General features: G+C 49.6%; 1 protein-coding gene across 1 annotated transcript in view; it reads left to right on the top strand.

Moving 5' to 3' along the window:
* Positions 1–4001: 4001 nt before the first annotated feature.
* The window catches only part of slc23a3 (solute carrier family 23 member 3), a 36799-nt gene continuing 30206 nt past the window's right edge, over positions 4002–10594 (top strand). The window contains exon 1 of the mRNA XM_046361220.1: positions 4002–4373. Coding sequence (XP_046217176.1) covers positions 4245–4373 — 129 coding nt within the window. The 5' untranslated portion in view covers positions 4002–4244. The remainder of the gene's footprint in view (positions 4374–10594) is intronic.

Raw genomic sequence — 10594 nt, 5'->3', positions numbered from 1 at the left:
ACTGCCAGAGGACCGGACTACATGCCCTCCGATTTGACACACTGAACTCTGTCTGCAAAGTAATTGGTGAACCAGGCAAGGCAGTCATCCGAAAAACCGAGGCTACTGAGTATGCCGATAAGAATATGGTGATTGACAGAGTCGAAAGCCTTGGCAAGGTGGATGAAGACGGCTGCACAGTACTGTCTTTTATTGATGGCGGTTATGATGTCGTTTAGTACCTTGAGTGTGGCTGAGGTGCACCCGTGACCGGCTCGGAAACCAGATTGCATAGCGGAGAAGGTACGGTGGGATTCGAGATGGTCAGTGACCTGTTTATTGACTTGGCTTTCGAAGACCTTAGATAGGCAGGACAGGATGGATATAGGTCTGTAACAGTTTGGGTCCAGGGTGTCTCCGCCTTTGAAGAGGGGGATGACTGCGGCAGCTTTCCAATCCTTGGGGATCTCAGACGATATGAAAGAGAAGTTGAACAGGCTGGTAATAAGGGTTGCGACAATGACGGCGGATAGTTTCAGAAATAGAGGGTCCAGATTGTCAAGCCCAGCTGATTTATACGGGTCCAGGTTTTGCAGCTCTTTCAGAACATCTGCTATCTGGATTTGGGTAAAGGAGAACCTGGAGAGGCTTGGGCGAGGAGCTGCGGGGGGGCCGGAGCTGTTGGCCGAGGTAGGAGTAGCCAGGCGGAAGGCATGGCCAGCCGTTGAGAAATGCTTGTTGAAGTTTTCGATAATAATGGATTTGTCGGTGGTGACCGTGTTCCCTAGCCTCAGTGCAGTGGGCAGCTGGGAGGAGGTGCTCTTGTTCTCCATGGACTTCACAGTGTCCCAGAACTTTTTGGAGTTTGAGCTACAGGATGCAAACTTCTGCCTGAAGAAGCTGGCCTTAGCTTTCCTGACTGACTGCATGTATTGGTTCCTGACTTCCCTGAACAGTTGCATATCGCGGGGACTGTTCGATGCTATTGCAGTCTGCCACAGGATGTTTTTGTGCTGGTCGAGGGCAGTCAGGTCTGGAGTGAACTAAGGGCTGTATCTGTTCTTAGTTCTGCATTTTTTGAACGGAGCATGCTTATCTAAGATGGTGAGGAAGTTACTCTTAAAGAATGACCAGGCATCCTCAACTGACGGGATGAGGTCAATGTCCTTCCAGGATACCCGGGCCAGGTCGATTAGAAAGGCCTGCTCACAGAAGTGTTTTAGGGAGCGTTTGACAGTGATGAGGGTGGTCGTTTGACTGCGGCACCGTAGCGGATACAGGCAATGAGGCAGTGGTCGCTGAGATCTAGACCATGCTACCATGATACCAGCACTAAGAGCTCCTAGACCATGATACCATGATACCAGCACTAAGAGCCCCTAGACAATGATACCATGATACCAGCACTAAGAGCTCCTAGACCATGCTACCATGATACCAGCACTAAGAGCTCCTAGACCATGCTACCATGATACCAGCACTAATAGCTCCTAGACCATGCTACCATGATCCCAGCACTAAGAGCCCCTAGACCATGATACCACGCTACGATGATACCAGCACTAAGAGCCCCTAGACCATGCTACCATGCTACCATGATCCCAGCACTAATAGCTAGACCATGCTACCACGCTACGATGATACCAGCACTAGACCATGCTACCATGCTACCATGCTACCAGCCCTAAGAGCAACTAGACCATGCTACCATGTTACCAGCCCTAAGAGCCCGTAGACCATACTACCATGCTACCATGCTACCAGCCCTAAGAGCTCCTAGACCATGCTACCATGCTACCATGCTACCAGCCCTAAGAGCAACTAGACCATGCTACCATGTTACCAGCCCTAAGAGCCCGTAGACCATGCTACCATGCTACCATGTTACCAGCCCTAAGAGCCCCTAGACAATGATACCAGGATACCAGCACTAAGAGCTCCTAGACCATGCTACCATGATACCAGCCCTAAGAGCCCCTAGACCATGCTACCATGCTACCAGCACCCTAGGAGCTCCTACACCTTTTTCATGTGACTCGACAATGATACCATGATACCAGGGTTCTCCCCAAACCCCTCACCCAATAAAGTGTGTTTGTGTCAAGGTTGCCAAGTGTTGTGATGATTCCTGGTTGCCAGGTGATGTGATGATCCCGCGTGAATAGACTAACTAACCCTCAGCCCTGTACTATACTCTATGTAATAGTCCCCTATTACATAACGTTACTAACTTAACTCTACATTTCCTGCATCCTACCTTGAGATATGTAAGGAAGCAGACGATCTGTGTGAGGACACTAGATACGGATCCTGAAGGCGTGGTCATATAAATCCAAGTGTCTGTACACTGAGGGACATGCTGTTTATTTAGAGTATTATTATTATTATTATTATTATTTATTTGGAGAAAGTGTGTCTTATGTTTCTCCTGTGTGTGAAAAACGTTAGGTGTAACTCTGATCCTTCTGCCGTTGTTCTGTGTTTTGTTTTTCTGTTTTTTTTTTTAAAGTGTGACTGTCGGCTTATGCTTCAGAACACAACATATTTAAAAAATAAAATAAAATGTATGGTTTTAATTAAAGCAATGATCTTGGAAGATATTGAAAATAAAATATAGCTATTGTTGTATCCCCCCATGCCATGCCCCGGTGCAGTGAGACCTCTGGCATCTGGTTCTCCATTGACCTGATATACCAGAGAGATTTTCATCAGACCTGCCGAAATGATGCTGTGTGTGTGTGTGTGTGTGTGTGTGTGTGTGTGTGTGTGTGTGTGTGTGTGTGTGTGTGTGTGTGTGTGTGTGTGTGTGTGTGTGTGTGTGTGTGTGTGTGTGTGTGTGTGTGTGTGATTGGATGTGTGTGTGTTGATTGGGTAAGACAGTTTTACAGGAGCCATTCTGATTGGTTAGGGACTCGGGAGAGACCTAATCAGTCCTATTTATTATTATGGTGCATTTGCCATGTATACTATATATGTCTAATTTACCAAACTGGGACAATGAAGAGACATTTATTGTTATATAAATATATTCACATCTGTGTTACGTGTGTAAAATGAGTCAAGGAGCGTGCCAAAATAATTCCATGTGTAGATTATATATATTATATTACATTATAGTAGAAATCCTGTATGTTGAACTCATCAGGGTGATAAAGACCTTGTTCTTCCTCAAGCTATAGGGGAATAATACTGTTTTTTCTTGATCCTAAGTGACCAATGCTAATAAACTGGAATTTTAGACGCTCAATTTGGGTCTTTATTTTTCTTTTGCACTGTGGTTCACACTTGTTCCATTCCTTGTATCCCCAACTATCATCGTGAATGTAAAGTTTTCTGTCAACACAGCTTCACAGTATGTGTGGTTTTCTCTCAACACAGCTTCACAGTATGTGTGGTTTTCTCTCAACACAGCTTCACAGTATGTGTGGTTTTCTCTCAACACAGCTTCACAGTATGTGTGGTTTTCTCTCAACACAGCTTCACAGTATGTGTGGTTTTCTGTCAACACAGCTTCACAGTATGTGTGGTTTTCTGTCAACACAGCTTCACAGTATGTGTGGTTTTCTCTCAACACAGCTTCACAGTATGTGTGGTTTTATAACCTGTAGTCTTTTTGCAACAGATTTAACAATTTGTCTCCAGATTTAGTTCTGGGTTCCCGAGATTATATAATCTTACAGTCGTGATAGTCAGGACGTTAAAATCAATCCAGTAGGCCTTTTAGCTCACACACTCATTGTTTTGGTGTGTGTGTGTGTGTGTGTGTGTGTGTGTGTGTGTGTGTGTGTGTGTGTGTGTGTGTGTGTGTGTGTGTGTGTGTGTGTGTGTGTGTGTGTGTGTGTGTGTGTGTGTGTGTGTGTGTGTGTGTGTGTGTGTGTGTGTGTGTGTGTGTGTGTGTGTGTGTGTGTGTGTGTGTGTGTGTGTGTGTGTGAAGATAATGATTAAAAGAAGGAGATATACAAGTAATGACAAACTACTGACTTGGAACTATCCTGGGTCAAAGTTCAGTTAGGACACAAGAGAGGGGACAGAATTGCTACACGTTTCAGCTGATCCTCTGTTGTTGTTGTTGTGGTTTTGCAGCGGATGAGTTGAAGACAGAGCGAGAGAGAGAGAGGGACAGAAAGACAGAGAGAGAGAGAGACAGAGAGAGATAGAGGGGGGAGTGAGAAGAAAAGCGCGAGAGAGAGAGAGAGAGAGAGAGGAGAGAGAGAAGGAAATCTGTATTCATGTAAGGAGTTTTGACAAGAAGACAACAGCCGTGTATGATAATGGATGCAGGTCAGCGTTTTGACACCGAACTCCCTGACGAAACCAGAAGTACCAGCAACACAGATATCTCAAGTGTGAACCAACATCCACCCTGCTTTCTAAACCTGCTGTTGGCGATACAGGTAAGTCCCTTGGTGAATAAGCTAAGTGACAAAGCCATTGTTGTAGTTAAGTTGAATATATGTAAGTTACTATATATATACTGTAGGATGCTTTGGATAAAAACGTCTGCATTATGTCACATATTATAGTATATATTAGATGTGTACTTCCTCTTGAAACAGTTCAACATAAAGCGCTATGGAGAAACATGCAGTGACCACAGACCACATGCAGGTTGTTGTTTAAATCTCAGTTGGTACCTACCTACCACTGGCTAGCTGTTGGTACCTACCTACCACTAGCTAGCTGTTGGTACCTACCTACCACTGGCTAGCTGTTGGTACCTCCCTACCTACCACTGGCTAGCTGTTGGTACCTACCTACCACTGGCTAGCTGTTGGTACCTACCTACCACTGGCTAGCTGTTGGTACCTACCTACCACTGGCTAGCAGTTGGTACCTACCTACCACTGGCTAGCTGTTGGTACCTACCTACCACTGGCTAGCTGTTGGTACCTCCCTACCTACCACTGGCTAGCTGTTGGTACCAACCTACCTACCACTGGCTAGCTGTTGGTACCTCCCTACCTACCACTGGCTAGCTGTTGGTACCTCCCTACCTACCACTGGCTAGCTGTTGGTACCTACCTACCTACCACTGGCTAGCTGTTGGTACCTACCTACCTACCACTGGCTAGCTGTTGGTACCTACCTACCTACCACTGGCTAGCTGTTGGTACCTACCTACCTACCACTGGCTAGCTGTTGGTACCTACCTACCTACCACTGGCTAGCTGTTGGTACCTACCTACCACTGGCTAGCTGTTGGTACCTCCCTACCTACCACTGGCTAGCTGTTGGTACTACCTACCACTGGCTAGCTGTTGGTACCTACCTACCTACCTACCACTGGCTAGCTGTTGGTACCTACCTACCTACCACTGGCTAGCTGTTGGTACCTACCTACCACTGGCTAGCTGTTGGTACCACCTGACTAGCTGCTGTTGGTACCTACCTACCTACCACTGGCTAGCTGTTGGTATCTACCTACCGCTAGCTAGCTGTTACCTACCTACTGGCTAGCTGTTGGTACCTACCTACCACTGGCTAGCTGTTGGTACCTACCTACCTACCTACCACTGGCTAGCTGTTGGTACCTCCTACCTACCACTGGCTAGCTGTTGGTACCTACCTACCACTGGCTAGCTGTTGGTACCTACCTACCACTGGCTAGCTGTTGGTACCTACCTACCTACCTACCACTGGCTAGCTGTTGGTACCTACCTACCTACCACTGGCTAGCTGTTGGTACCTACCTACCACTGGCTAGCTGTTGGTACCTACCTACCACTGGCTAGCTGTTGGTACCTACCTACCACTGGCTATCTGTTGGTACCTATCTACCTACCACTGGCTAGCTGTTGGTACCTATCTACCTACCACTGGCTAGCTGTTGGTACCTACCTACCACTGGCTAGCTGTTGGTACCTCCCTACCTACCACTGGCTAGCTGTTGGTACCTACCTACCTACCACTGGCTAGCTGTTGGTACCTACCTACCTACCACTGGCTAGCTGTTGGTACCTACCTACCTACCACTGGCTAGCTGTTGGTACCTCCCTACCTGCCACTGGCTAGCTGTTGGTACCTACCTACCTACCACTGGCTAGCTGTTGGTACCTATCTACCTACCACTGGCTAGCTGTTGGTACCTACCTACCACTGGCTAGCTGTTGGTACCTCCCTACCTACCACTGGCTAGCTGTTGGTACCTACCTACCTACCACTGGCTAGCTGTTGGTACCTACCACTGGCTAGCTGTTGGTACCTCCCTACCTGCCACTGGCTAGCTGTTGGTACCTACCTACCTACCACTGGCTAGCTGTTGGTACCTACCTACCTACCACTGGCTAGCTGTTGGTACCTACCTACCTACCACTGGCTAGCTGTTGGTACCTACCTACCACTAGCTAGCTGTTGGTACCTACCTACCACTGGCTAGCTGTTGGTACCTCCTACCTACCACTGGCTAGCTGTTGGTACCTACCTACCACTGGCTAGCTGTTGGTACCTACCTACCACTGGCTAGCTGTTGGTACCTACCTACCACTGGCTAGCAGTTGGTACCTACCTACCACTGGCTAGCTGTTGGTACCTACCTACCACTGGCTAGCTGTTGGTACCTCCCTACCTACCACTGGCTAGCTGTTGGTACCAACCTACCTACCACTGGCTAGCTGTTGGTACCTACCTACCTACCACTGGCTAGCTGTTGGTACCTACCTACCTACCACTGGCTAGCTGTTGGTACCTACCTACCTACCACTGGCTAGCTGTTGGTACCTACCTACCTACCACTGGCTAGCTGATGGTACCTACCTACCTACCACTGGCTAGCTGTTGGTACCTACCTACCTACCACTGGCTAGCTGTTGGTACCTACCTACCACTGGCTAGCTGTTGGTACCTACCTACCACTGGCTAGCTGTTGGTACCTACCTACCACTAGCTAGCTGTTGGTACCTACCTACCTACCACTGGCTAGCTGTTGGTATCTACCTACCACTAGCTAGCTGTTGGTACCTACCTACCACTAGCTAGCTGTTGGTACCTACCTACCACTGGCTAGCTGTTGGTACCTATCTACCTACCACTGGCTAGCTGTTGGTACCTATCTACCTACCACTGGCTAGCTGTTGCTACCACTGGCTGGTTGGTACCTCCTACCTACCACTGGCTAGCTGTTGGTACCTCCTACCTACCACTGGCTAGCTGTTGGTACCTACCTACCTACCTACCACTGGCTAGCTGTTGGTACCTACCTACCTACCACTGGCTAGCTGTTGGTACCTCCCTACCTGCCACTGGCTAGCTGTTGGTACCTACCTACCTACCACTGGCTAGCTGTTGGTACCTATCTACCTACCACTGGCTAGCTGTTGGTACCTACCTACCACTGGCTAGCTGTTGGTACCTCCCTACCTACCACTGGCTAGCTGTTGGTACCTACCTACCTACCACTGGCTAGCTGTTGGTACCTACCTACCACTGGCTAGCTGTTGGTACCTACCTACCTACCACTGGCTAGCTGTTGGTACTGCCACTGGCTGGTTGGTACCTACCTACCTACCACTGGCTAGCTGTTGGTACCTACCTACCTACCACTGGCTAGCTGTTGGTACCTACCTACCTACCACTGGCTAGCTGTTGGTACCTACCTACCACTAGCTAGCTGTTGGTACCACCACTGGCTAGCTGTTGGTACCTCCCTACCTACCACTGGCTAGCTGTTGGTACCTACCTACCACTGGCTAGCTGTTGGTACCTACCTACCACTGGCTAGCTGTTGGTACCTACCTACCACTGGCTAGCAGTTGGTACCTACCTACCACTGGCTAGCTGTTGGTACCTACCTACCACTGGCTAGCTGTTGGTACCTCCCTACCTACCACTGGCTAGCTGTTGGTACCAACCTACCTACCACTGGCTAGCTGTTGGTACCTACCTACCTACCACTGGCTAGCTGTTGGTACCTACCTACCACTGGCTAGCTGTTGGTACCTCCCTACCTACCACTGGCTAGCTGTTGGTACCTACCTACCTACCACTGGCTAGCTGTTGGTACCTACCTACCTACCACTGGCTAGCTGTTGGTACCTACCTACCTACCACTGGCTAGCTGTTGGTACCTACCTACCTACCACTGGCTAGCTGATGGTACCTACCTACCTACCACTGGCTAGCTGTTGGTACCTACCTACCTACCACTGGCTAGCTGTTGGTACCTACCTACCACTGGCTAGCTGTTGGTACCTACCTACCACTGGCTAGCTGTTGGTACCTACCTACCACTAGCTAGCTGTTGGTACCTACCTACCTACCACTGGCTAGCTGTTGGTATCTACCTACCGCTAGCTAGCTGTTGGTACCTACCTACCACTAGCTAGCTGTTGGTACCTACCTACCACTGGCTGCTGTTGGTACCTACCTACCTACCACTGGCTATCTGTTGGTACCTATCTACCTACCACTGGCTAGCTGTTGGTACCTATCTACCTACCACTGGCTAGCTGTTGGTACCTACCTACCACTGGCTAGCTGTTGGTACCTCCCTACCTACCACTGGCTAGCTGTTGGTACCAACCTACCTACCACTGGCTAGCTGTTGGTACCTACCTACCTACCACTGGCTAGCTGTTGGTACCTACCTACCACTGGCTAGCTGTTGGTACCTCCCTACCTACCACTGGCTAGCTGTTGGTACCTACCTACCTACCACTGGCTAGCTGTTGGTACCTACCTACCTACCACTGGCTAGCTGTTGGTACCTACCTACCTACCACTGGCTAGCTGTTGGTACCTACCTACATACCACTGGCTAGCTCTTGGTACCTACCTACCACTGGCTAGCTGTTGGTACCTCCTACCTACCACTGGCTAGCTGTTGGTACCTACCTACCACTGGCTAGCTGTTGGTACCTACCTACCACTAGCTAGCTGTTGGTACCTACCTACCTACCACTGGCTAGCTGTTGGTATCTACCTACCGCTAGCTAGCTGTTGGTACCTACCTACCACTAGCTAGCTGTTGGTACCTACCTACCACTGGCTAGCTGTTGGTACCTCCCTACCTACCACTGGCTAGCTGTTGGTACCTACCTACCACTGGCTAGCTGTTGGTACCTACCTACCACTGGCTAGCTGTTGGTACCTACCTACCACTGGCTAGCTGTTGGTACCTACCTACCTACCACTGGCTAGCTGTTGGTACCTACCTACCTACCACTGGCTAGCTGTTGGTACCTACCTACCACTGGCTAGCTGTTGGTACCTACCTACCTACCACTGGCTAGCTGTTGGTACCTACCTACCTACCACTGGCTAGCTGTTGGTACCTACCTACCTACCACTGGCTAGCTGATGGTACCTGACCTACCACTGGCTAGCTGTTGGTACCTACCTACCTACCACTGGCTAGCTGTTGGTACCTACCTACCACTGGCTAGCTGTTGGTACCTACCTACCACTGGCTAGCTGTTGGTACCTACCTACCACTAGCTAGCTGTTGGTACCTACCTACCTACCACTGGCTAGCTGTTGGTATCTACCTACCGCTAGCTAGCTGTTGGTACCTACCTACCACTAGCTAGCTGTTGGTACCTACCTACCACTGGCTAGCTGTTGGTACCTACCTACCTACCACTGGCTAGCTGTTGGTACCTCCCTACCTACCACTGGCTAGCAGTTGGTACCTACCTACCACTGGCTAGCTGTTGGTACCTACCTACCACTGGCTAGCTGTTGGTACCTCCCTACCTACCACTGGCTAGCTGTTGGTACCAACCTACCTACCACTGGCTAGCTGTTGGTACCTACCTACCTACCACTGGCTAGCTGTTGGTACCTACCTACCACTGGCTAGCTGTTGGTACCTCCCTACCTACCACTGGCTAGCTGTTGGTACCTACCTACCTACCACTGGCTAGCTGTTGGTACCTACCTACCTACCACTGGCTAGCTGTTGGTACCTACCTACCTACCACTGGCTAGCTGTTGGTACCTACCTACATACCACTGGCTAGCTCTTGGTACCTACCTACCACTGGCTAGCTGTTGGTACCTCCCTACCTACTACTGGCTAGCTGTTGGTACCTACCTACCACTGGCTAGCTGTTGGTACCTACCTACCACTAGCTAGCTGTTGGTACCTCCCTACCTACCACTGGCTATCTGTTGGTACCTATCTACCTACCACTGGCTAGCTGTTGGTACCTATCTACCTACCACTGGCTAGCTGTTGGTACCTACCTACCACTGGCTAGCTGTTGGTACCTACCACTGGCTAGCTGTTGGTACCTACCTACCTACCACTGGCTAGCTGTTGGTACCTACCTACCACTGGCTAGCTGTTGGTACCTACCTACCTACCACTGGCTAGCTGTTGGTACTTACCTACCACTGGCTAGCTGTTGGTACCTACCTACCACTGGCTAGCTGTTGGTACCTACCTACCACTGGCTAGCTGTTGGTACCTCGATACCTACCACTGGCTAGCTGTTGGTACCTACCTACCACTGGCTAGCTTTTAGTACCTACCTACCACTGGCTAGCTGTTGGTACCTACCTACCACTGGCTAGCTGTTGGTACCTACCTACCACTGGCTAGCTGTTGGTACCTACCTACCACTAGCTTGCTGTTGGTACCTCCCTACCTACCACTGGCTAGCTGTTGGTACCTACC

Source organism: Oncorhynchus gorbuscha, linkage group LG09, assembly GCF_021184085.1.
Source record: "Oncorhynchus gorbuscha isolate QuinsamMale2020 ecotype Even-year linkage group LG09, OgorEven_v1.0, whole genome shotgun sequence".
NCBI lineage: Eukaryota > Metazoa > Chordata > Actinopteri > Salmoniformes > Salmonidae > Oncorhynchus > Oncorhynchus gorbuscha.
This window is presented reverse-complemented; position numbering and strand designations above follow the sequence as displayed.